General features: G+C 45.9%; 1 protein-coding gene across 9 annotated transcripts in view; it reads right to left on the reverse strand.

Annotated features, from left to right (window-relative positions):
- HECW2 (HECT, C2 and WW domain containing E3 ubiquitin protein ligase 2) overlaps positions 1-27,839 on the reverse strand; it is a 1,520,428-nt gene that overhangs the window by 176,547 nt on the left and 1,316,042 nt on the right. For all 9 annotated transcript variants that reach the window (XM_069615717.1, XM_069615714.1, XM_069615715.1 and 6 more), the window contains one exon: positions 16,674-16,776. In XM_069615717.1, the coding sequence (XP_069471818.1) occupies positions 16,674-16,776 (103 nt within the window). The remainder of the gene's footprint in view (positions 1-16,673; positions 16,777-27,839) is intronic.

Genomic DNA, 27,839 nt, shown 5'->3' on the forward strand with positions numbered 1-27,839 from the left:
GATTCATTCCCACCAGAAAAACCCACGATAACATAAGAAGAATAATACACCTCATTGAAAAGGCAGGCATCGTGAAACTCCCATCAGCAATAGTATCGTTGGATGCAGAGAAAGCATTCGATCGGGTCGAATGGACAATGCTTTTTGCGACCCTCAAAAAAATGGGAATGGGGAACGACTTTATCAACATGATCAAAGCCATCTACAACGCACCGACCGCCAGGATAGCAGTCAACCGAGAACTATCGAATCCAATCAGAATAGGAAGGGGCACCAAACAGGGATGCCCCTTGTCGCCCCTACTCTATGCAATCTATCTTGAACCCCTATTGGAAAAGATCAGAGTGACGCCAGAAATAAAGGGGATAGAAATGGGCGGACAAACACACAAAACAGCCGCCTACGCCGACGACATGATGATGACCATCACGGACCCGAGCAGATCGCTTCCACACCTGATCCAGCTGATAGATGATTACGGGGAAATATCGGGCCTGAAAATTAACAAGCAGAAATCGTCGGTAATGACAATGGCCGGAAACAAGGATGAGATCCACAGGATAACGAAAGAGCTACGCCTCCAGACGTCAGAAGAAGGAGTAACATACTTAGGAGTGACCCTCACACCAAAAATAAGAGATCTATACACAGGGAACTACACAAAGCTAATGGAACAAGTCGTCTCAGACCTGAGCGGATGGAACCCCCTGAAGGTGTCCTGGTGGGGCAGGTTAACGGTTATAAAGATGACGATCTTACCTAGATTGCTCTACTACTTCCAAGCACTCCCCATAAAGGTCCCAACATCTTTCTTTAAATCACTCACAAAAACAATTACCAAATATATATGGCAAAATAAGACACCGAGAATTTCACACCAGGCACTTACCGCACAAAAATCAGACGGGGGGATGGCACTTCCCCACTTCAGGAAGTACTATGAGGCGGCACAACTGTGGGTACTACATGAATGGATCACGGATACGTCAGATAAGTGGTGGATGGCACAGGATCGAGCGGTGGCGAGATCTAACCTGCGCCACCTGTTGTGGAAGAGACCAGCACACAGACATCATAACATTGATATAAGTGAAGTTATGAGCACCACTATGGAAATCTGGGACAGAGCCACCAAAAGAGAAACCCTAACGATAGACCCGGCCCCGTTCATCCCAATTTTAGACAATCCAGACTTCCCCCCAGGGGTAGAAAAAGGCGCATTCCAGAAATGGAGGGACTCGGAGTGTACGAAAGTGGGCGACATGTTTGAAAAAGGGCAGATAAGATCATTTACGGACTGCCAGGACTTACTAGCCCTCACGGAGAAGGACAGGTTTCAGTATGAGCAAATTCATCACTGGCTCACATCCCCCAGAATTATGAAGGCGTTGACAAGGGACCTAACCCCCTTTGAGACCTATATACTAACCCAAACGGGAGAAAAGAAATTCGTCTCATCTCTTTACAAATTCATCAATGTCCAAGAAGAAAACATCACTTGGTACTACATGAAAAAATGGGAAATCACGTTAGGGAAACAAATCCCGAGCACGCAATGGACGTACCTGTGGCACATCATTCCCAAGTGGACGCGAGCAATTCAAACAAAGGAAGCATGGATCAAGGTGATGATCCAATGGCATTACACTCCGGAAAGGCTACACAAAATGTTCCCGACAACCCAAGATAGCTGCTGGAGGGGATGTGACACAGTGGGCACCTGGAGGCATATCTGGTGGGACTGTCGGGAACTACAACAATTCTGGACGGAAGTGAAAGACAAGATGCAGGAAATGTTCATGGGAACGGACAACCTAGAAGAAGAAGTTTGGATGTGCGGAATGTGGGATCCCAAAGATAGAACTCTAAACAAGACACAAAAACGAAACTTCATGGGGTTCCTCATAGCGGCCTGGTTGGCAATAGCACAAAAATGGAAACAAAAGACCCCCCCAACGACGCAAGAATGGCTCCACAGGATATGGACATATGTAACGATGGAAAGAATAACGTATAACCTACAAGGGAACAGACAGCGATTCGCTACAGACTGGGGACACACCATAGAATACCTGCAAAGTGATTACATGCTCCAATGGTGCCCACATAACATTCGTATCTTAGATATGTTCACAAGCTAAGCCCGAAGCAAACATGGGACAGTAGGAACTGCAGAGAAACCAATACCGGTGGGGAGGGAGGGGGGCGGGAAGGGGAAGTTGGGGACAATGTTGTGTCCCGATGTTAATGTCTAAGAAATGTCAATAAAAAATCCATTATAAAAAAAAAAAAAAGTAGCATTTACATGCATTTTTGTGTAACTTTAAAATGTTACGTGGTGCTGTCCAGTGCTGAAACCCTAATCCTAATGTAACCCTTAAACTAACCCAAGCCCCAACCCTAACCCTAATTTAACCCTTAAATTAACCCTAGCGGCAACCCTAACCCCAACACTAACCCTAACCCTAATTTAACCCTTAAACTATTCCAAGCCCCAACCCTAACCCTAGCCCCACCCCTAACCCTAATATAACTCTTAAACTAACCCAAGCCCCAACCCTAACCCTAGCCCCGCCCTAACCCTAATTTAACCCTTAAACGAACCCAAGCCTCAACCCAACGTCTTAAACTAACCCAAGCCCCAACCCCAACCCTAATACTTACCATTTTCGCTGGAATGATATTGCGATGAAAAAAATGTGATGGTTTGAGGTGCGATGGTTTGGGTTTAGATGGAATGACCAGATACCATAACTGTTAGAAAGATCACCTGACCTTGCTGTCTATTGCATCATTGTTCTCAAGATGGAGCTCATGTTTAATGTTGCATAACTTAAGCAAAATTTGCAATGTATGCTATGCAACATTTTCATTCATTTGTATGGCAGAGAGGAGGGGCGCATCGTAACTTACGATTCCACTCACTCCTTCTTCTACGCATAATAATACTTCTGCATTTGTGCCGGCATTTATTTTCAGTTCAGCGCAAATGCTGGAGATTCCCATAGAGTCTGCCGGCTTTTTGGACAAGCAAAAAAGAGGCGGACTCCATAGGAATCCATTGTAAAAGCTGCCTGCCATGGTAGCATGTCAGGCATCGTTTAATTCATTTGCATGGCAGAGTGCAAAAGGACGGGGTACAAGCGCCTACAGTGTTTCTGCCCTCCCTATTTACACTGCGCCGTGCAAATGAGGAAAATTCAGCAGCAGCGACCAATTTACACAACAGTATAAACGTACAGGTCCCCACCACCGAATGACCCAGGAACCCAAATATGAGTGCTGATATGTTTGCACCTCATTTTGCACAATCATTAGGCTAAGAAGTGTCTTATCAGGGCAGATTGTGATGCTTAATTCAAGTTCTTTCAGTTGTCACTGAATCAAACCATAGCAATAATTACGAGCAATCAAAAACATAATATAAGACAATACAAAATAATTAATGAATGACAAAATTCTAGCATGTTTCAATTCGTACACATTTATTCCTTTACCCATCAATGGTAACCCCAATATATAGAATTCACAATTAATCATTTCTATACCCATGTCACTCGCCCCTTTGCTAGATGGTTCGTCTGGTGTGAACTCTTCGTTCTTTGATGAGCCTAGTTGGGACTCACCTACGTCTTGGTTCAAGTAGACCTACATGTGGGTCAATGGTTGTATGTGTGGTGGGGTGGCATGTGCACTACAATGGTGGATATCAGGGTGTCATGCCTAATGGCCTGCAATGCGCCATGGTTTGAGTGGCTGTGTGGTTGTCGCTGCAGATACTGTGGGTATGTGCATTAGAGGTGCATGTTCATGTGAGTGATACATCCTGCAAGTACGTGCGGCCTCAATGAGCAGGTAAAATGTTGCTAGGATTGCGTGTAAGGTATGTTTATTTATTTTGATTTATTTATAGGTTATTTATAAGGCGCTTGTACAACAATACAGTGTTTCAAAGCAACACAAGGCAAAAGGGAAGGGAACAAGGGAGTGAATAAACAATGGAAAGGCAATGAATAGGTAATGAAGCAAACAGAGGTCCTACTAGGCCTCGTGACATTAAGAACGTGCGAGTGCAGTGAGAGTGAAAAAGGGGGGGGGGGCAAGTGCTATTAAGGTCCCCAGGGGGGAAGTGCAAGAGGTACCTGTTGAGGTGGGCAGCAAGTAAGTGCGTGGGCGGAGACATCCCAAGTGATGAGGGAAAGTCAACCGCCCAACAGGTAAGTGCAGGGTGGAGAAAACCCTCCCACGGCAAACTCTTGAGGGACCGGGCCGGCAATCTCATCAACAGAGGGGGAAAAGTTAGCAAGGGCGGAGGAGAGGGAAGGAGGAGGAGGAGAGAAAGGTCTTGAGTTGTTTGCAGTACTTGAAGTGGTCCGCTTCAAGATAGAGACTGTTCCATAGGAGGAACCCATCTGTGGAGAAAGATCTGCCCCAGCCCTCTGCTAGGAGAAACTTTGATCAGCAGAGAGTTGGAGCCAGAGGATCAAAGGGATCTGGAAGGAGAGTATTTAAGAGAAAGCTGCAGGTAGCGTGGCCCAAGGCCCCTGTAATCCTTGTGGATGATGCAAAGGGTCTTGCAACAACCAGAGCCAGTGGAGAGATTTTAGAGCTGGAGATAGGCGGTCCCAGGACTTGAGGCCAAGGATAAGTCTTGCAGCCCTATTTTGGCTTTGGATTAGTTGAAGAGGATGGAGTGAGGAAAGGACGAGGCGGTTACAGTAATCCAGCCTAGAGAGGACCAGAGCTCTATAGATGTTGCGCTTCTGGGGGAAGGTAAGGCAAAGGAGAATGCTTCTAAGGAGGTGAAGTTGAAAGTGGGCCTTCTTGGCAAGGTCCAAGATGTGAGGATTAAAGGAGAGAGAGGAGTCAAAGATGACCCCACGATTTCTGGCCTCAGAGGAAGGAGAGAGTGGTGAGCACATAGAGGATGGCAGAGTGCAGGAGGGAGACAGGGAGTAGGTGTCCTGATAGGAAAAATCTCAGTCTTACTGGGATTTAGACAGAGATCATTGGAGGTGCACCAAGACTGAATAGCAGACAGGCAGTCAGCGATGATAGAGGAGGAAGGAGAAGAGGAGAAGGGGAGCTTGAAGAAGAGTTGTGTGTCATCCGCGTAACACTGGAAATGAGGAGGGAAGGCAGAGATCAGGTGAGCAAGAGGTGCAAGTTAGATGTTGAAGAGCCAAGGCAAGAGAATGGAGCCCTGGTGAACACCACAAGTAGAGAGAGTAGTGGTGGAGGAGAAGGAGCCCAGAAGCACCTGTGAAGGGCGGTCAGTGAGGAAGGAGGTCAACCAATCCAGTACCCGGTCTGAGATACCAAGGGTATCTTGGAGCCGCTTTAGGAGGTCAAGGAGAATGAGAGCAGCAGGAGAGTTAGAGTCAAGATTTTCAAGCAATTCTTCACAGGTGTTCAGGAGAGCAGTTTCTGTGCCCATGAATGCACGGAACAACAATTGATGGTCATGTAAACAACCAACAAGCTCAGTGTGTTATTATTATTATTATTATTTATAACACGCTTAGTACCCAGAGGTTTCTAAGTGCGGAACCAGGGAGCGAACCTGTGTTGCTCCATGTCGTCTTGCTTCCAAGGCGAGCATGCTGCCCCTGAGCTATCCTCCCGAGATGAGGGAAGACCAACTTCTCCAGGAGTTTCCCAAGGAAGAGTGTAGTAGAGATAGGCTGGTAGTTACCCGGACACAAGGGGTCAGCTGAAGGATTTTTAGGAGGGGGTGCACTAAGGAGTGCTTGAGGGAAACATGGAAAGAGCCAGATGTTAAGGCGTGGTTGCAGAAGTCAGCAAGAGCCAGAGCGAGGGAGGAGATGTTGTCCTTAATGGTTCTGGAAGAGCACCTGTTTGGATGAGACCTTCATAGAGCAGACTACTCTAGAGAGAAGGGTGGTTTGTATGTCTAATGATCATTTTTATATCATGGATCTTATTTTTCTCGAGTATGTTTGCTCAGATTCTTTTTTTATAGAAAGCGGGAGGAGACCACCCCTCAACCAAAACTGTCCTTACATGCTTCCCAACTCCACACCCCTCAATATTGCCTAAGCCCAACTTATCATCTAGATTTTATGAAGAAAAGTCGAGCAGAAACTTTGAGAAAAAAGGTTTCTACAAAAAAAGATCAATAGACCTACTTCCGTAGGGTATCGGTGCGCGCTAATTGTTAAAGTGTCATGGACCATGTCACTGCAAACTGTGTTTCTGCAGCACATGCTTGGACATGTAGAAGCAGCAACAGCTGCAGTAGAGAAAGCACTCTTATTATCTCATCAGTGCTCACAAATGTACAGTTGGTTGCCTGAGGCCTTGAACAGGCCGGCTCAGCATCCACAATGTTCTAGAGATAAAGGGCTAGGAGTCAGGGCCATTAAGAAGAGTTTAGGGTTAAACAGTTGCCATTTGTTTGGGCAGCTCCTGCAATTGAGGAGTGGAAGGGAAGTGCCAGGTGTGTAAGGCTTTCCTGAAACTGAGCTTAGATTATCTTTTGAAAAGGAGACCCAGAGGTTTGTGGTCGGCATCAATAATGTGCGCCATTCCAGGAGCACAATCAAGAGAAAGTGGGCAATGAGTGAAGAAAGATCAGGAGCATGGTAGAGTTGCAAGTTCCTTGACTATCTGAGGATTAAACTGGTCCACCGGGCATAAGCCGTTGGTAGAAAGGAGCATGGGTATGAAGTAGTGGGGTTAGGAGGCAAAGAAGCCGGAGAGGAAGGGGAGATTGGTGGAAGTATCCCTGAACATAGAGATCTTGGATTAGAGGTAGGGAGCAAAATCATTCGAAAGAAAGTGTAGAGGAAATTGCACAAGGGCATGGGGTGCAAGCATGGCTTGGAGTGTTGACTAGGGTTTGCAGGGGCAGAGTGTCAGGTGAAGTGATGAGGTTAGTGAAGTAGGGCGAATTGGCAGAGTCTAGGGCCAGAGTGAAGAAGAGGAGGGCAACCTCGTAGGCAAGAAGAAGGAGGAGCGGCTTAGCCCTTACACCACTTGCGAAAATAGCATTGAATGTCTGTCTTGAGGGGGCACGTCTGAGTGGTTGGGGGAGTGAAGGTTGGAGAGGAATAGTGGGGCTTGAAGAGGCAGCTGAGAGCCAAGTCAGAAGAAGCCTCTTAAAAGGAGGAAGCCTGAAGAGCATCAAAAGAAATCAGGAAAGAACTGGCTTCGGCAAGAAAGGGGGCTAAGGAGTCCGTTTCAAATGTAGGTTTTGAGATGGAGGAGACAGGGCAGGGAAAGCAACAGCAAAAGTGAAATGCAGGGCAGAGTAGTCTGACAAGGATGGGTCAATAGAGGGATTAGATGGGAACAGGGGCGTAGGAGACACATAAAATCTGGGGGGACAAGGGACATCTTGGGGACTTTGCTTTATTTATTTATTTATTTATTTATTGTGTTTAAGTCAAAGAACTCGACTTTTCACAAAATTAGAATTAAAATAGCAGTACGTATTACATTACAAATATCACTGTATCACTGTATAAAACAAGAGAAAAGAAGAAAAGAAAAAAGAAGAAAATTAAAGGATGCAGCAGCAAAGAACATGTCTTTGTATGTTGCATTTCTGGATTTTTCATCTGACTATGAGCTCATGGTAAGAGAGAGGAAATAACAATTACTTCCAGTGGGCCACAGCTAGGACGCCAGCTCGTTAAGAGGCAGATCACCTGTATGTGGACTCCTGCCAAATAAAGGAGATGAAGCCTTTTCTACCATCTGCAAGTTGCTACTTTTTTTGTGTGGGGCAAGGAGACGTGTGTGCCTCTTGGAATGGAAAGATGGGGGTTTCAAAGAAAGAGGAAATCTTGTTTGTACCTCCGAGTAAGCCCTGTTATGAGAGTAGAGGGACCAGGTGTGTGATGTTGCTGCTTTGACTGTCCTCTGGGGGGGGTACAGCAAACAAGGAGGATGAGCGATCGCAAGCCCACCCCCTTATAAGCACTCCCCAGGTCCATGGCCGGATGTGTCGGACCCGGGCGATGCCTTGTAGGTGGGGTGTATGTGGACCCAGGGGGTTGCCAGAGGGGCAGCCCGCTATGTGGGCTGCCCCTCTTGCGTCCCTGCGAGGGCCGGGCCAGCCTCTCACAATGAGTCTGGTCCCTCTTATTCCTTCTCATGCTGGCTTCAGAGCCTAGCCTTTCTTTGCTTTTGTTATTCTGAATGCAGAGCTGGACTCTGTTCCTTTCTCGTTTAACATTTGCTGCTGATCTATTTGATTCTCTCATATGTTACTAGGCCAGCAGAGCATGGGTCCTCTGCCCTGTTACATTATTCAAAGAGCCCCTCTGTCCTTTCTTTGCCTCTCCCTTGTCTCACTGCTTGCTTGCTTAATACATACCTCCTTGCTTGAACACTCAACATATTCTCCCTAACACAGTAAAGGCAGCTGCAGTCTGTATTAACTACTATTTGTTCCGTGTCTTGAATTGGCCTCTTATTTCCGCTTTTCTGTCTGCAGGGAAAGGCATTTGCCAGTCACTGCCATGATGGTTCTACCTGGCCATAAGAGGGCAACAGCTAGCCAATATTGGAAGAGCATGGGCATATTATGGCAGAGGCTGGCAACTGCCTTCCTAATGCCTACACAACAGACACAACTCTTGCCTTTGTTTCTAACAGTAATTCAGTGGATGAAGAAACGTGAGAGCACACATATTGCTTATAAAGGAAGGGGATGATGTCACACTTGGTTAAGACATTTTGATCACGCCAGGAGCTAATTTCCAGCTGCAATTAAGCGATTACCTTTTAGACTTCTGGCTTTAATTAACGTTGGTATCACCTGGAAAGCACAGAGGTTGCTCAACAGGGTTCCTGGAGCACGAGGGGTACCCTACTCGTGGGCATGGATGGTTGGAGGGCATTCTTGCCCTGTTTTGGAGCCTGGCCCCTACAGCCATGATGGGGGAGGGGCCTATTACTTTTGGTTGTACGTACCCTTTGAGGGTGGACCGACATTGCCTCCTGCTTTAGCCCACTAACAGCTCTGCTTTGCAACCTTATCACACATACCTTTCAGGTGGCATGTAACTCAATGCTACTAATGTTATCAGCCTCAGAAGTCTGGAATCCTTTGCCACATCAACTAGGGTACAGGCTTGCCACCTGAGACTTACCCATGTCAGAGTCGGCATCTGTCGCCCTGTGGGGAAGACACACACAGAAAGAGCAGGGCACAGAGCTCTTGTAGGTTTTTCACACTTCATCCTCGGGGTGGGCACAATTCACTCCGCAGAGAAAGTGGCACATGCTGGGCAACATTCTCCCACTTTGACAATGTCACCCAAAGAGCAAAATTGGCCATTAGAAATACCTCTGTCGGCTTATTATTGCGCAATCCACACTGATGGGTTTCAGCACCTGCTTAACGCAAGATGGCAGTTAAGGGCATTTGCCAACGCACTCAAGAAGCACAGGACACCCTCTTACCAGCGACATGCCATGCTCACTCATTCTGATCACGAATTGGCATTTATCTGGGGTCATGTTAAATGTATTTATTTATTTATTACATGTGTAGCATCACGCAAAACCCCCAAGCATCAAGGAGCAAAGTAAACTGCATGGAGTGGACCACTTCCACTGGCAGACATTTTTACTTTTCCGCCACAAAATGGAAGATTTTAGCGTAAAAGGCAGGTGAAATCACATTGCTTTTCCACTTTGGAAGAGTGTAAATACCTCATGCAATTCGCGATTATTGGCGGAATTGACAATGGCTTCCTCTGGACTCCGCTCGCTTTTACCAGGTTTCATTTCTAAGCAGATCCCAGAGGAATCCCTTTCCTTATTTCCAGCATGAGAATCCATGCTGGCAGTAAGGCCGCATTTGTCTGGTGGAGCGGGAAATACAGGGGGCCATGGTGTGTCCACTCGGCTACCGAACTCCACCCAGAAAATGCACAAAAATCTGGCAAATTAGAAAAAGCAACAGTAATAGTGTTTTCCCACCACTTTTTCTGAACCAATTGACCTGGAAAATGCTGTGTTGCATCGGAAGCTGAATGCATTTACTCTGCCTCTTATCCCACCGGAAGATTAAGCCAGGTGCTGAACACAGGTGTTACATATTCCTGTGCGCAATCTGCATTTGGAGAATTAACTAACTGAGCTACCTTACAAATGATATCTCCTCTGGGGCTTTACTGTCTTAACCCCTTAACTGCCATGGGTATTTCCCCCCAGTGCCAAAGCAAAGCCTTTTATGGTGATTTCGGTATGTCGCTATAGAATCCCATGTAACTTCTTTGTTACATGAGATAAATCGGCCAAAGTTGGCCCCTTTTTTCCCACATGTAGGCGGTCGTAACGCCACAGAGGAATCCTAGTTTGCTGTAGGGGGGTGAGAGAAAATAACCAAAAAGGAGAACATTTGTTTTTTTTTCAGAAAATGCCAATAAAATGTTGTACAAAGAGCCTGTGGTATTTTCCATGTAAGAGCTAGGAACAAATGGTTTGCTGTGCCGGATTCGCCATTTCCCAGGCTTTCAAGAACAGATTGAGTGGAAACCAAAATAACATATTTTGATATGCTAATCAGCCGTTTTGTGAGAGGTAGGGGATTTTGGCGTTTTTTTGTCCAATAGGACAGGCATGGACAGAATGGAAGAAAACGGTAGGAAAGCTGAATGGGAAGCCAGAAAGGCATACATTTCTGAAAAGTAGACGATATTCCAAGTTTAGGAAGGGGTGATTTGCACAGGTCAGGCAACAACTATGTAGGGAAAGAGTCCATAGTTTGGAGGGAAATCAGGAAAATGACAGGAAAAAAAACACAATTTCCGCACATTTCACTCTGGTCACCCACCGAAACAAGCAGCCAACAACACATGGCCTACCTTCCCGCGTTCCCACAGGTTTTCAGATGAAAACGGTACCTCACATGTGTGGGTGCAAAGAGAAAAGCCTAAAACACTGGTAACCCCAAGTCTTTATGCACAGCAGATTTTCAGGAATTTTGCTCATGTGGACAACCTACAGATTTGGGCCTAGGGTGTTGAAGCCACGAAGGAAGACAGGGAACCCCATGCATTTCCGAAAAGAAGACACCTGTGGGAATCCACAGAGGTCTGACTTGCGAGAATCGCCCCATAATTTATGGCCCACAATCCCTGACAAAGTCTGAAATTTGGTGGAAAAAACACAATTTTTACTTTGTCTGGGATTGTGGGTAATATATTCTGGGGCGATTCAATCAAGTCAGACCTCTGTGGATTCCCACAGGTGTCTTCTTTTCGGAAATGCATGTGGTACCCTGTTTTCCTTCATGGCTTCGACACTCTAGGCCCAAATCTGTAGGTTGTCTCCCCAAACCCTTTGGGGGTTACCAGTGGTTTAGCCTTTTCCCTTTGCGCCCAGGTAGGTGCACCCACACATGTGAGGTACCGTTTACATCGGGACACCTGTGGGAATGCGGAAGGTAGGACATGTGGTGTTGGCGGCGTGTTTCGGTGGGTGGCAAGAGGGAAATGTCTGAAAATTGTAGTTTTTCACCAAATTTCAGAATTTGCCTGGGATTGTGGGTAATAAATTCTGGGGCGATTCGCGCAAGTCAGACCTATGTGGATTCCCATGGGTGTCCTCTTTTTGGAAATGCATGGGGTTACCTGTTTTCCTTGGTGGCGTCAACACCCTAGGCCCAAATCTGTATGTTTTTCACATGAGCAAAATCTGCTCTGCCGAAAGGCTTGGGGTTACCAGTGGGTTAGCCTTTTCCCTTTGCGCCAAGGTAGGTGCACCTACACATGTGAGATACCGTTTTTGTCGGGACACCTGTGGGAACGCCGGATGGTAGGACATGTGTTGTTGGCGGCGTGTTTCAGTGGGTGGCCAGAGTGAAATGTCTGAAAATTGTGTTTTTTTCTACCAAATTGCAGAGACATTTCCCTCTCCCCCCCCACCGAAACACGCCGCCAACAACAGATGTCCTACCTTTGCGCGTTCCCACAGGTGTCCTGACGAAAACGGTACCTCACATGTGTGGATGCCCCTACCTCGGCGCAAAGGGAAAAGGCTAACCCACTGATAACCCCAAGCTTTTCGGCAAAGCAGATTTTGCTCATGTAGACAACCTACAGATTTGGGCCTAGGGTGTCGAAGCCACCAAGGAAAACAGAGAACCCCATGCATTTCCGAAAAGAAGATACCCGTGGGCACCCCCCTTTCCACTAAAAACATCCATGGTGGTTTAGTGACCCCCACACCCACCCAAAACAAGTTATCTTTTTATTTTTGTTTTTGTTTTGCCTCTTTCTTAGCGGAAGATTGTGCTAGCAATCTGCCCCCAGGGAGGGCTACATGAGATGTCCCCCATCCATTTGGGGTGGGGGGAGAGGGTCACCCCCCTTTCCACTAAAAACATCCATGGTGGTTCAATGGCCCTCCACTCCCACCCAAAACAAGTTATAATTTGTTTTGCCCCTTTCCTAGGGGCAGATGGACACATGTGTGTGGCCATCTGCCCCCCGGGGGGGGGGCAAAACGTACTGCCCCAGGCTTGGGGGTGGCTCTGCCAATGTTTACAGTGGCCTCCCCCCACACCCCAAATGGATGGGGGCATCTCATGTACCCCTTCCTAGGGGCAGAAATCTGCCCCCAGGGAAGGCTACATAAGGTGCCCCCATCCACTTAGGGTGAGGGGAGAGGGCCACCCCCCTTTCAAGCACAAAAAATCCTGGTGGCCTAGTGGGACCCCCACCCCCACCTAAAACAAGTTATAATATATATATTTTTGTTTTGCCCTTCCCTAGAGGCAGATGGCACGTGTGTGACCATCTGCCCCCAGGGGGGTGGCAAAACGTACTACCCCAGGTTTGGTGGGCGGGGTGGCTCTGCCAATATTTGCAGTGGCCTCATCCCAAATGGATGGGGGCATCTCATGTACCCCTTCGTAGAGGCAGAAATCTGCCGCCAGGGAGGGCTACATAAGGTGCCCCCTCATCCACTTAGGGTGGGAGGAGGGCCGTCCCCCTTTCAAACACAAAAAATCCTGGTGGTCTAGTGGGCCCCCCTCCCCACCCAAGTTATAATATATATATTTTTGTTTTGCCCTTCCCTAGGGGCAGATGGGCGCATGTGTGTGGCCATCTGCCCCCAGGGGGGGTCAAAATGTACTGCCCAAGGCTTGGGAGGGGTGGCTCTGCCAATAAGTGCAGTGGCCTCTCCCCCCACCCCAAATGGATGGAGGGCATCTCATGTACCCCTTCCTAGGGGCAGAAATCTACCCCCAGGGAGGGATATATAAGGTGCCCCCATCCACTTAGGGTTGGGGGAGAGGGCCTCCCCCCTTGCAAAAATCCCTGGTGGCTAGTGGTCCCACCCACCCTACCCAAAACTACGTTTTAAAATAAAAATATTTTTTGTTTTGTTTGCCCCCTTTCCCTGGGGGCAGGTGATCACCCATCTGCCCCCAGGGTATTGTCCCCATGCTTTGGGGGCCAGGGGGAGAGGGCAGCTTACATAGTAAGCAGCCCCTCCCCCCACTTCAAAAACAGATCCCTGCACGACACACCAAACACATATTCTGGGGGGGATAAATGACATTACATCCCCCCACTTAAAATTGTGGGGGGGATTTGTCCCCCCTGTCTCCCCATGTCCTACGCCCATGGATGGGAAAGTGAGGAGGATAAAGGAGGGCCAGGCAAGAGAGTTACCTTGGGAGTGAGTGGGTAAGGTGACAGAGCCTAGGTGCCCTAGATCAAGAAAATAGTGAGGGAGGTGGGTGTGGAGAGTTGGGTCGCCATGGCCTCAAAGAAGGGTGGGAAAAAGGCTGATGGTGGAGCGGGGCAGACGGATTTGCCTTGTTGATCATTAGGCCAACCCACCTCCACAATTGGATGAGTGGGATAACCGCATACAGATGGCAGAGTCTGTATACGAGGCAGCAGGGGTAGTGAAGCTATGAGGGGTGATCCAGGTTTTAGTAAGGCCCATGACCATTTGTGGTAGGCTACGAGTGCTGAAATATTCTGGGAGAAAGAACGCCTCTTCGCAAATATATTGGTATTCCAGAGCCTGTTAGTAAAAGCAGTGAGAGGGTGGGGTGAAGGAGGGAGCAGTGGAAAGAAGGGGTGGGTATGGATGAGATTAGAGTGTGTTAGTCGGCCTGATGGCCTTTTCTGAAAGGCAGGTATATAATTTGAAGTGGGGGAAGGTGGGGTGGAAGAGATGAGAGGAATTTTCAAGGGGGGGGGCCAGAGGAAGTGCGAGAAGTGTAGGTAGAGAGGGAGTATTAGCAGTAGGTGGGATGAGGGATGCATTGTAGGAGTGGGCGTGACTATAGGAGTAAGTGATAGGCTAAGGGGATACAGTTGCAGGGATGACTATACAAGAAAACAGGCAGTACCACACCACCAGCTACAACAATGCAGTAAAACAGGCAGTGCAGGGCCACTAGAGAACAGGGCCACCAGCTACCACAATGCAGTACATCAGGTTAACTAAGGATCACCTGTGTAGCATGCACGGGGGCTCACGGCTGTGAGGCTGCCGCAGTTCCGGATGCATTAAGAGCGTCCCTGTGGATTCAGCAAGGGCTTCATGCACGGCAAGGAACTCAGTCACATAACTACGTGGGTTTATCCAAGTCCTGCCTGATCCTAAAATGGTCCCTAAATAGGACCAGATCAGGCAGGAATAGGAAGCCCAGCAGGGGTGCTTCAGCTCCCGAAGCAGCAAGCTTATGGAACTTGTGAAGCTGCTGTAGGTCCCATCGAAGTGAGAGCTTCCTTGTGGATTTAGCAATGGTTTCCTGTGAGGCAAGACCAGTGGTCACGTGATAGAGTGTTACGTGGTGGAGAGTTGAGCGGGTTAGTTGTGGTTAGGAGAGGGAATAGTGGGGGCTCCCATCAAAGACATTTGAATGTGAAACTGAGTTCCAGTCTGTTGTTGATCTGGCAAGGCAACTTTGGTCATGCTGTTGAGCCTCAGTATGGAACATTCTTGCTAAACCAGATTCTGTTTTATGGGAAGGGCAAATGAGACGAGCTCTCAAATAAATCCAATCTCGGTGTTACAGGACTGAGGTTTTATAGGCGGGCTTGTGGCATGTTGTTGAGAGTAACCAAAGAGAGTCTTCCAGACTTCCTCGCCCAGGTCTCCTAGGATGAAGTGCTGACTTCTTCTGTAGCCCTGCATCAAAAGCATCCCGTTTGCTGCATTAGTTTACATCGGTTAAAATTGCTCAAAATGGGCGTGGAATTGCCGCCAGAAATTGTTTGATAACACTGGTGGTTGCACCATAGCCATGTTCATATACTCTGCTTAGGAGTTTCTTAAAAAGTCAGTGGACCTTCTCCCTCAACCAATGCAGAAGCATGGATCGTGAGACTAGTCCTCTGGTGGCGCTGATATATTTGGCCATGAACGCAATCCATGACGTCCATTTGAGGGCTACTGACAATGCCCCCACAAGCATTTTGCATTCCCGCAGTTGTGGTATGGCAGTGGCTGAACGTGAGCTATGCTTTAGGGCAATGGCTATACAGTGCGTGGAGAATCCCTTCCCTTTTGTATTGACATTGGTCTGCTCCGCCACCAACCTCTAGTCCTTCTTGCACAACTTATTTCCCTCTCAGAATGATATAGTGCTCGGCTGTTCAAATGGCGGTAGTCTCCGGCGAGATATTCTTAATTGAGCAAATGTGACAATTGACTCAGCTTGATAGATATATGGAACTCAATAACGAGTTCCATAAAAGCGTAATGGAAAACCTCCTTCTCCAAGTCCAGGACTCCCTCCAGAAAAACAACATCATGTACCTACGGGGTATCCTTTGTCTCCACCTCCCACAGTATGAACCGAGTCCTCAGGGCACACTCTGTCACTAGCCTCCAGAAAAGGACTTGCCAGAATACACAGCGGGTCCTTTGCCAACAGCCCCCAAATTGGAAACTAAGCCCAGCATGGACACTGCCACCAGCCTAGCTGGCAGAGAAGAAGCGTACCAATGCCACAGGGAGCTGGCCCTCGGTTACTGACTTGCAGACAAGGATGATGGTCTAAGCCCTGTGGATGCTGTCCAAAACCAACTGCCAGAGGAGAATCAGAGCCCACAGAATGCCCTGAGCCAAAGATGTGCACACATACCTCATGCTAACATACACGTCTCTAAATTCGCATAGATCTCAACCATTTGTATTGCAAAGGTGGGTAAAAACACCCGATTTTGTTTTTGGCGGGTGAGAGCCCATTGAAATGAACAAGGTGGGTGACACCAGCCAAAAGCGTGTGAGTTGAGAGCTATGAATCTGCCTTGGTAACACAACCCATTTATTACAACAGATCCCTGCCTATGTGCCTCCTCCCTTGTGCAGAACCACAGTCCACCGAACATGACTGGCACACCCCATCTCTGCCATCCTGTGTTCTTAGCATCTATTTCCCGCTTTCCCGCCCTCATGTTCTTTCTTCCAGCAGACCAAGGTCTGCATACCCCTGGTGGGGGCACAGCACCATGGGCGTAATTTTAGGGGGGACAGGGGTGTTTGCCCACCCCTCCCAACTTTCATGGCACACCATTTTGTCCCCATTCATTTCGCTTGGGCAACTTTTCTTCAGATGTCATGTCCCCCCCCAACTTTTTCAGCAAAGTTACTCCACTGCACAGCACATCACTCCCCGGGAAAGCCTAGGTGCAGTATAAAAGCGTATCAATATAACATACCCACGGGAACCACATCCTGGTACTGCGTCCTGCTGACCGTATTGAAAGTGCTGGAAGGCCTTGGCAGGACTGGAGGCCCGGAATGGCGCGCGTCCTCTCCTACCTGGAAGTAAATCAGAACAGAGGATCAGGGTCAAAAAAGGAAAAACCGATGCCCGCATCTTGGATACCTGTACAGCATCCATTAATAACCATATGCACAACGCTAGCGGGACTGTATGCGTCATTTAACAGTCTTCTCATTTGCCACATGGTGGTAACACGTGTGCATCCACCGGAAAAGATCATTAATATTTACATCAGCGCCCCATTATGTGGGAATCAGCATAATATCTGTGCGAGTAGTATGGCGCAGAATTGTCCCCGCTAACATGGCCACTTCTCTAGTGTGTGTGTTTCTGTTCAAAACAAGCACAAACACAACCTTCGTTTGAAATCCAGAAAGAGTAAACGGAAGCTGTATACACTGTTCTGTGAGACAGTGCCACCTGCCGGCTGTGTGCTATTATGGCATTTCCAAAAACCCCCAGCCTTGATTATTAATGCGTATTAAATTACAATTATGGAACAACTACATACGGGATGTACCTCAACCCCTTTTGTTGTGCATTTCATACAGAATGCTGAAAGCATATTTAACCCTATTTTGTATATATGGAAATGAGATCAAAATATTAGATGTAATGCAATAACATATTAATCCACGGTGGTGATGATAACAATATGTCCAGTTTTCTCTACCTGAAAACACTTGCACAGAGACGTGTTTGAAGTAAAAAACCTGGCTCACTATCAGGCAAGGCGCTAAAGTCAGCTGGCAATATAAGACCAGTCAAAGCTGTGGCTAGGATGTGTTATCCGGATGGTACTAACCCGCATCCCACAAGGCACTTTGAGGGGACTCCACGCTCACTAAGGGGAAGTTACATTCAGTGTTGTACACAGGCGATATGCACCAACATGTCTAATACACAAAGTTACTCAGTGGGTGGAAGAGCTCAGCCTCAGAGACAAACACATGAATATACCGTGCGTATAATAATGGACAATAGCAAAAAAGAGGTTTACCTACTGTGTCATGGCCGCCAAAATGGCGGAAGCCGGGCTATAAAACAGGTCTCCCAAATGAGTTGAGCCTGCCTTGATTTCGAAATATAGAGCAGGCCTCTTCTCAATGTATTTGCTGTATTGTTCCACTGCAGGATCAGTGCCCGTGTCTGTTAGCAGGCACAGGAGCAAGATGGCCCTTCAGGGGACAGGTAACAGAAAGGCTGCACTGGTGCAAGTGCAATTTTGCACAGTATTAGCAATAGCAGGAAACATTGCTCAAAGCAAATAATTATTTCAATGCATGTTTACAGGAGGGCAGTGCTAATATTGAAAGGCATTAGCAGTAGGGCAAAATGTTCTCTGGTGCAAAGGTACCAAAATGCATTGAAATGTTTTGTTTTGGATTTGGAGCGCTTCTTTGTATGCGCTATCAAGAGCCAGACTGCAGTTTGAGGATGTATATAGGCTGTCTTCATTGCCCTTTAAATAACAGCTGTTGTTATTATCCAATGCCTGGATGACTGTCACAGTATATGTGTTAAGGGGCATTGGGTGCCATCTTGCTTTGGGTTGGGAAGGATGCAACTTGCACTTGTGGCCGGTGCAAGTATCCTCCGTGATTCACTCAAAGCTCTAGTACCACAGCCTTTCTGTTGCTTAATCCCAGGTCAGAATGCCATTTTATCGACTGTGCAAAGAAAAAAGGCAGAAAGGGCCCAGCCAAAATTTGAACCTATGCGTGAAGTTTGCACACAGATCTCTGGACATCTAGAAATATGCGTACCTGGCAACTCGGGGATACATCCTAATAATTTGCAGAGTTAAATGTTTTCTGTTCCGCTGCACCACAGTAATCTACACACCGATGCGGCCTGCGGGTTGCTGCTGTCTGCAGTCTGTGAATCGTGGACTGTGGCTTGAACCAAAATGGCGGACAGTAGCAGACTGTGGGGTGACTTTGATGGCTGGAAGCTATGGCACCATGAGCTGTTGCAGCTGCTGACCGCTCCTTCGTTAAGACCTGTGCTTGGAGATAGGAGTGCGGTGGCCCACGGTGGAGTGGCGTGTCCCCTTATGGAATATTAGGGTGAAGTTAGGGCCACGTTGACAGTAGCTGCCTATGTGGAGCATGAGGAATTATGTGCGTTGAGCCTGTCTTTGCCTGATGTGTTCCAGGGTTTCACCCCTTCATGGAGGGCAGGAAGTGGGGGTCTGACAACTTTACCCCTCGGTCTTAGCCTGAACCTCCCGGATACTGTCATATATGTGTAGCCTGAAGACCACCCCCGCCACCCCCTACCGGCTGACCCGTGAGCACCCCCAGCCTATCCTTGGAACTGTAAGGTGACCTGGAGGCACCATGAATGACTCTCTCTTCACCTCCACCGCCTGCTCTCACATTGGGCCAACTGTCCTTTTCTGCAGGTCCCAAGACTTCTGATCCGAGGTCATCAGGCTCTCAGTGACTTTACCAGAGAGTACCATAGGCCCATTCGCTTCTCGTCTGTCGGCACCCATGGGGAGTCATCTAACCTGCATTAGTTTTAAGGGTAGCCACCTGGACGCCTCAACTGTTGTTGGACCAGATGCCAATCTGCCTACGCTAGCTTCTGAATTTGTTTCTACTACCATGGCACTTTTATGCTGTACTAATTATTGCTATTATAATTTGTGCACTTTTACTTTTTCCTCTGCCTTCAAATACCTATTTTGCGGGCATATGTGGGTGATCCAGCAGTACATAGAACCAGCATGAATCAATCAAAATGACTGTGGAGGATGAACATTTTCATGCTTGTAATTCATACAAACCAACTCCCACTTGTGTCACCCAACACCTTTATGCACACACTTGTTTCTTAAAGATCTGCTGAAACAGAGCTATCAAATCCTGACTCTAAGGAAAGTTCCCCATAGTCACCCAATACACTTTCAGCCCCTGCCACTGTACAGGGGTCCAATGCATCCCGAAGCTAGGTTCAGGTCTAATAAATATACAAAATAAATAATAGAATAATACAATAGTACAACACTGGCACCGCTCACCATATTTGTTATACCGCTCAATAACAAACTGTGTAAAGGTGCACTACATGTACCTGAACAGTGGCAGCACTTCTAATTCGGACTGATTTAGTTTTCATTAGACAATACTAGCAATATTCTGTATACTTTTAATGGGACAGTACTGGCACTTCTGAGTAGTACTGGCACTTCTCAACAGGAAGGAAATACTTTTAATGGGACAATGTTTGCTCCAAGCGTACTATACTTTTTAAGAAATAGGGTGATCGCTTTTCAGAATTCCACTTTTGATAGGCCAGCAGCAGCACTTCTCAGAAGAGGTGCCAAGGCTGCTGCTAATCACAGAATGTAAAAGCGCTGGCATCATTTAGTATGGGAGATGCACTTGTATTGGAACATCAGCTGCAATCATCAGCAAGGATGCCATTCTGTTCAGACACTGCTGGCATTTGCCTAAGATGCTATGGTTTGGTTTTAAGGAGTGTGTGGGTACACTATTTAACAGAACAGATCCGTTGCTGGAGGGCTATGATGGGTCCAGTCGGTCAGCTACAGCACTTCTGTCTGTGGCTTCCATGCCTTCTCTGGCACAGAATAACACTTTGATAGCGCGCAGCTATTGCTTGAAAGCACCTGCACTTCGCAACAAGGAGGGTATCATTTAAATAGGGCAGTTTGGGGCTTATCTCTTGGGATGTTATAGCTTCATTGATACAGAATCAGCACTTCTTAACTGGCCAGCATGGTCAATGGTGATGCATCATGGGAGTTGTAGGTCAAAACATCTGGCAGCCATAGGTTGCAGACCTCTGTTCTAAGGTAAGTAGAATTGGGAGAGGGATTGCTGAAGCACCATTACCAGAGAAGCTTCACTTCATAAGCATTAGCCTTTAGAATAAAGCAACCAAAACATGAGTGAGCAGGTCTTTCTACATTTGAAGCACTTATCTGCGAGGTCTGTACATCCGATTGGCGCCCATTGATTAATAAAGCACATTATGAGGGGTTTAAGAGGTGCATTTAAGACATTTTAAGCTTGAGCCCCAAGTAGTCACTTACGGCACTGCTTGCAGCGAGATGTAAGAGCAGATGTTTACAATTCTGTATGTACATTCTCGAAGCTCTTGCCAGGACAGCTTAAAACCTGGGAGACATTTTTGATGAAACACTTTCCCTCGAAGCTCATGTCAACGCAAAACCCAATTTAAAACTTCACCTCCGAAGAACATCATCCTACTCGTAGAATCCCATCAAAATCCAAAGTGAATAGAGTCCTGGTCCTATCCCACCTGAAGTCCTGTAACAATGGAACGGCAGGAGGGGAGAAATAACACTTTAAGGGTCCGATTCATGGAATTCTGTGCACAGTTTGAAGTGACTTTGCACTGCTGAAAAATGACTTTGCACTGCCGACACAAACCCTGATTCAAGGAACTATGCCAACAGGGACGTCATTTCACCAAAATGCCAGGGGTAGCAGAAGTGACATCACACGACCCTTGACCTCTGATGACATCACAGGAAGTGATGTAATTTGACCCCACCATGAACTGTTATTGCGGGAGCGATGGAAGACAACCTTTCAACACTTGACAAAACATGAAGTGGCATCACATAGCATTGTTTCTAAGTACACTACGAAAAATATTGTTATGATATCGCTATAATATGTTAAGCATTTCATACAAGAATGGATCGCGATATGTATTGTGTATATGCTCACATCACCAAATTACTGTGAATGCAAGCAGACGTCCATGGCCAAACGATAATGATGTGTTATTATATAGCACTTACACTTAAGCGCTTTATATAGAAAAAATATACATACAATATCACCCAACCTGTGTTGGTACTCATTTATCGACCTCAGAAGGATGAAAAGCTGAGTTGAGTTGTTTAAGAACAGACTCATTCAGTGACTCACCCCCTGAATTGTGCCTGAAATAAACCTTTAATGAGTCTAGCAATTAGTGTATTGAATTCCAGAAAGATACATTATTTGGTATTCTTATTCTTTCTTATTTAGGGTAACTGCTGAAAGTGTTAGACTTGTGCAACACCTGTTCATTTTTTTTTTTAAGAGGCCTGAACAAGAGAGCCAGCCACTACAGAAGCAAAGAGCCACATGGCGCTGGCCACAGACCAGGAGTATGACATTCTTTTTTAATTTTTTTAAAGACACTTTTTTTTAAAAACATTTTTTTAGGGGTAGCAAGCGAGACCACAGGGGTAGCAGGGGAGAAATCAGGGGTCGCAGTTGCGACCCCCCTTAAATGACGTCCCTCCATGCAAAGTGCATTTTTGCAGGGCAAAGGCAGTGCAAAGTTATTTTTGCAGTACAAAATGAACTTTGCACTCACTTTGCCCTGCAACAATACACTTTGCACTGTTCCATAAATCAGGGTTTGTGTCGGCAGTGCAAGAACACTTTGCACCAGTGAAAAGTCACTTTGCACCATACAGAAAACTTCATGAATCAGGCCCTAAACCAGTTATCCAGAAGTGAGCAGCTAGAGCAACCTTAAAGAGGTGAGAGCAGGTCACCCGCAGGCCTTGTAATCGCTTCAGTGTCCCCCATGGTACAGATGATTCATTTCAAGGTGGAAGGCATCTCCCAGAGGGCCTTCAGAGATAGTGAACCCAAACAGCTGCCAAAATTACTCATTCCTTCTATCCCAGCCAGGATTCTCAGATCTTCCAGGTAATAATAGTTGACGAGCAGCAGCAATTTTAGAAAGAAATGAACAGGTGGGAGAAGACTTGCCCTCGTGGACCCTAAGCTCCGGAATAGCCTTCCTGAGGAGCTAGGCATCCAAGTAAACCACATGTATTTCAGAAAGGCACTAAACACACCATTTTTCTCCAGAGTCTTCCAGAGTTCCTCTTGCTGACAACCCTCCTCCCTAGCCCCAGCTTTGATCCTAATCTTAAAATGACACTTGAATAATATTAACATGCTGTACTTGGGGTGCGGTTGGTGATGCTTTTCAGTGTCTTTACATGTAACACTGGTTCATCTGTGATTGGTGCCCCCTCCTCCTTCCCCCCACCCCCTTAGCCCTGCTCTCCATTAATTCCATTTTAACTGCTGTGGTAACCAGAAATCCCTGCTGTCCCCAGCCCTTTCTTGCTCTTGGTGATTTCTGTGTGGCATGCTTGCAAAGTAGCACATTATACAGCCCAATATATATGATATGATATGATGTGGCATTTATAGCGTGCCTGTACACAAGTGTTTCCAGTCACTGTAGCAATACATGCAAAATTATTATTATTATTATTACATTATTATGCCACAAAAGGTAAAGCCTAATGCAGCACTTGGTAGGGTAACTTCCCTCAAATGTAGATTCCCGCTGACCACTGCCTATATTTGTCCCCTGGCAATATCATCAGAGGGCCTCATTCGGATTTTCATTTGTATGCTGGTGAGAGCCCGCTGGGCTGGTGGTTAGTCCTAAAGAGGATGGGGGAAAGCCACTACATGACAACTACGCATAACCAGGGTTACCATCCTGTTCAGGAATATGGAACCCCTGTCTAAAAAAAAAAGAGGACCATGTTACCTTGAATATTCTGAGAGTATCGGGCATTACAGCAGGAGCTGATGCTTTGCATGATCTACCTGAGAAGATGAAGAGATTATCCTGTGGTTCGGGAATAGACTAACCCCTTCCCTTTTTTTAAAAGTCATACCCATATACGCCTTGACTTCCTGCCAATGATCACCCTGTTCTAGTCACCCTGGACCTGCTGTTCCTTTCCACCCTGCAACAATCTATTTAGAGACTACCCTTAGCATGGGAGTCTACTCTCCACGAGTTAAAGAGCCTCAACATTTTGTTTTCCTGATTCAGTGCAGCCCTGTGTATGACTCATGTAGAGCCACATAGATCCCTCCCGATGTGCCACCAATAAGCCAAGAACCAGGCCGGGTGCAGAAAGAATATACATTTATTAACTAAAAGATTCAATGAATATCTGCACAAAATGATTACACACGCCACCTTCTCTGCCGCACAAAACAAAGCTTCAATACAAAGATTCCTCACTTTTTATGATTTCACTTTTGGGTCTCATGTACCTGGAACACAGGCCAAATAAACAGTTCAATCCTTCTATTACACGCAAATCCCTTAATGGCAATATTAGAACATACCTTGGAACATTACAATATCATGAGCATTAGCATTCTTTGATAAGGTTTAGATTTAAATCAACTGCAACCTTTTTCTATTTTCAAAAGAAATTTCACACAGACAGTATGTTTAATTTCCCTGCGCACTTGAACATTATAGCAGTTTTGAAAGCACAACAGACTTTTGATTGTATTTTGAACGATAGACCACTTCTTCCTTCTTCACCGTGAAGCAATACAGAATCATTCTTCTATCAGGATCACCTTGTCACTCTCAGGAGAGAGTGTAGATTTTTCAATTAGGAACTACACTTTGTTCCATTTTGCAAAGCACATCTCTACCCAGCACCAACAACCCAGAAATTCTGTTACATTCAACACCCCTCTGCTTAAAGGTGAGGTCTGAGGAATGGTGATAGTTAGGAATTTCATTTGTAGACAAGGACAACCCTTCTCGTTAGGGAATTCTAGGGTTGACAAGAACAATAAGTGTACCCGATTACATTAACAGACTATAGTTTTTATTCACAAAACAAGTTTTGCTAATTTTGAATGTTAACATAATCACCTAGTGTTTATTAGCTATAGGGGAATTAGTTGAATTATTATTTATCAAAATATACTAAGGGTCTACTTCCATGGCCCACACCCATTAACTAAGGGGATGTATTAAAGCAAACATATCCACACACTTGGTTCTGTTGGACAAACTGTTTACATTGGATTTCTGGGTTTGGTGCTCAGGAAAGACATCAGCATTTCAGGACCCTCTCTCGGGGAAGCACAGGCATCTGGTCAGGCACTTCAGTCATGGATAGCCACCAGCATTCATCCCTTTTATTTTTACTCTCCTTGAAAAGATCGCAGCCTCTTTGGTCTTTCCCAATTGCTCTCTCCAAGGCAATGTTAAATGTGCAGCATTTCTTTCAATAGTTGCACCCAGATGATTTCTACACAGCTCTCCAACAATGTTAAATTCTGCAACCGCCTTTCAGTATTCACCCAGATGACTTTAGGCAGTTCTCCCCACTCTGGATTGTGCATCTGCTTTTTAACCTCCAAGTCACACCTCAGAAATAGTAAAATTAGGAGGTGCTAGCACATTATGCCTGAATTTTAATGGGATCCCTACGGTCCTCTCCATCCCCAAGGCCCAGCCCCTATCTGTGGCTGGGCCCCTGGAGTTATGCAGTTGAAATGATGGGATGGATGAATCCACCCACTGGAGCTTTCATTTTACAATTTAAATTTTTCTCCTAAAAAGTCACTACATGACAACTTTCTGTAATTTTACACATAGACCTAACACCATATATATTTTTGGGTTCCTCTAATAATGCTGTGCGTAATGAAGTAACTCCCGTCTCGTCAGAAGATTGCAGGTGCGAACAGCAATTTTCTGCAGTTTGTACACCAATTATAATAGTTATCAACCTGAACATTTTTAGGCTGATATCTAATTTATTAAGCTATCACCTCCCCAACCTCTGGCTTCGGGACATTTTCTGGGGAGGTAGGAACACATTTTAGGTTGTAGCTTGAATTCCCAAGGTCGAATTATGATGGCCTTGGGATAAGCTTTGACATGATAGCTGAGTTATTGTTCTGTGACTTACGGTTCCTGAGAAAACCAACAAAATATGACATGTGATACTTAATACAAAACTATGGCAAAATAATGACATGTATATTTCAATTTTCACATTACATCTCTTCAAACCTTAATTAGTGGTCTGGTCAACGACTTTCTTTGCTAGTGTTCCTGCCATATAGTCCATTGGCATTCTTGTAAGGTCAAAGATCAGGCATGGTTCTGCTTATCTTGAAGAGCATAGCAGATGGCCCCACCTCCATGCTCAGGGAAAATTACCCCAGGAAGGAGTATCTCTGAGCTGACCACAAATCAAATTTAAATACATATATTTTTAAGAGCTCAACCCATTTAATGGCAGTCTTTCTGTTGACCCAGCTCACCAATAGATTGCTCTGTCATGCATGAATATGACTCTTCTTTCTAGCCCTGACATTCAAAGCAAGTGTCTTTCAGATGGAGAGGATGAGCAGAGCATGTGATGGGGGAAGGCCACTTGTTCTACTTTCAGGGGAAGAGTTTTTACACTCACACAAGCCTGCTGTGCTCTGAATAACAGAAATACTTGCTTTCTAATCTGCCACATTTACTCTTGATGTGCAGTCTTTTGATATCCCATCAAGATGTGTTCCTTCTGGAAAGGAACATTCTAACTCCATGTGTTTATTTCAGCTGCAAAATGCACCCACTTCCATGATTGCAGTTTCTGTGTTGCAAATGCCATTCTTTCCGTGTAGAATAAGCCTTTAATGTTTCTTGGCTTTATCAATCACATGCAAAGCCCAATCAGTAATTGGATTTCATTTTGTTTGAAACAGCATTATGATATGTGATAGATGCAAATGAAATACTCCCTTTTCTGTTTGGCATTCATCTCAATATGTTTTCAATGACCTGCATTGTTTAGGCCCAATGGGGCAAAATGCAGTTTCCTTCTTATTGGGCCAAATATATCCCACATCTTGTTTCAACAGGCAGTCCTATGGTGTTCCTGTCTTTGGCTCCACTTCTCACCGACCCAGACTTTGATGCTTGAAGCCCTGCCCTGATTGTAACAAGATATCGCACTTTTTTTTGCTAGATGTAACCACCTTCTGCACTTATTGTACCAAAAATATCCCACTCTTCCCCCCTTGCACTTACCTGACCCAAATATCTCCAAAGCTTGTGGAAGATCAGTTGCCACGTTCCCATGCCTTAGCACTGGAGGTGCAACAAAGTGGCTGTGCCCATAGTTGATGTCACCAATTAATGAATAAACATATTTTTATCACTGAAGTTGCACCAGTTAATGCCATCCTAATGTTGTTGCGAACCACATCGAATTGCTAATTTCTAATTGTTCACAACAATGTAATGAAGGAGGGTGTCTTGAAATAATTAAAACAATAGAGATCCAGGCAGTCTTGCAAGATTGTAAGCTTTTCCGCCTCTTAATGGGATAGAGTGCCAGGTTATCTTTCTGTACTCAAGTGCCTGAACCTCCTTAAGATGGCATTGGGCCAAGCTGACCTCTATTCTACAAAGCGTGAACACTGTTTATAAAATAGTAAATATCCACCTCACCGTGCAATAATCCAAGTCTTTACGCAACCACAATGCAGTAGAGGGGAGAGCTAACAATAACATTACCAAGTGTTAGCACCCTCCTGATCTTGTTGATGGAAAAGATGTAGGTTTCAATGTGTTAACATTGTCTTAATGTGAAAGAAGACCATGTGTACATCCCAATCCAGGGGTCTGCAATATGTGGCTATCCAGATGTGTTTAACTATTATGATCTCTCACCATTGACTATGCTGACTAGGGCAGATGGTAGTTGTAATCCAAAACATCTGGAGAGCCAAAGGCTGCAGACCCCTGCAGTAGTCAAAGCTCTTTCAGTAAGGGAATTTATCAGATGGCATAGGTATCTCATAATATTTCAGGCATTAGCTCACCTTTGTGCTCAAAATGCATTGTAATAAGGCAGGTGTCTGAAACCTTTGGCTCTCCAGATGGTTTACATTAGAAGTTCCATCAGCCCCAGCCAGCATTGTGAGGGATCAAGGGAGTTGTAGGCCAAAACATGTGGAATAATACTGGTTGCAGACCATTACAATAATAGAATCACCATGGTATAAGGGTCCCATGAAATATGCCACACATTGAATTCTGCTGCCTTACAATTTTCCAAGTGCTTACATTAACCTAATGATGTACTGGACCGTGCTATCCTGTGGTATGTGTATTGCAACAATGCACATGGATTGGGTGTATTTTGTCTACTGTAATGAGGTTTTACAGACTCTTGCCTCTTGTCCAGTTAAAGCATCTGTCCAGCCTATTTGCCTGCACATCAACATCACATTTCTGCATG

The sequence above is a fragment of the Ambystoma mexicanum genome, chromosome 9, assembly GCF_040938575.1.
Source record: "Ambystoma mexicanum isolate Mex_15411 chromosome 9, UKY_AmexF1_1, whole genome shotgun sequence".
Taxonomy (NCBI): domain Eukaryota; kingdom Metazoa; phylum Chordata; class Amphibia; order Caudata; family Ambystomatidae; genus Ambystoma; species Ambystoma mexicanum.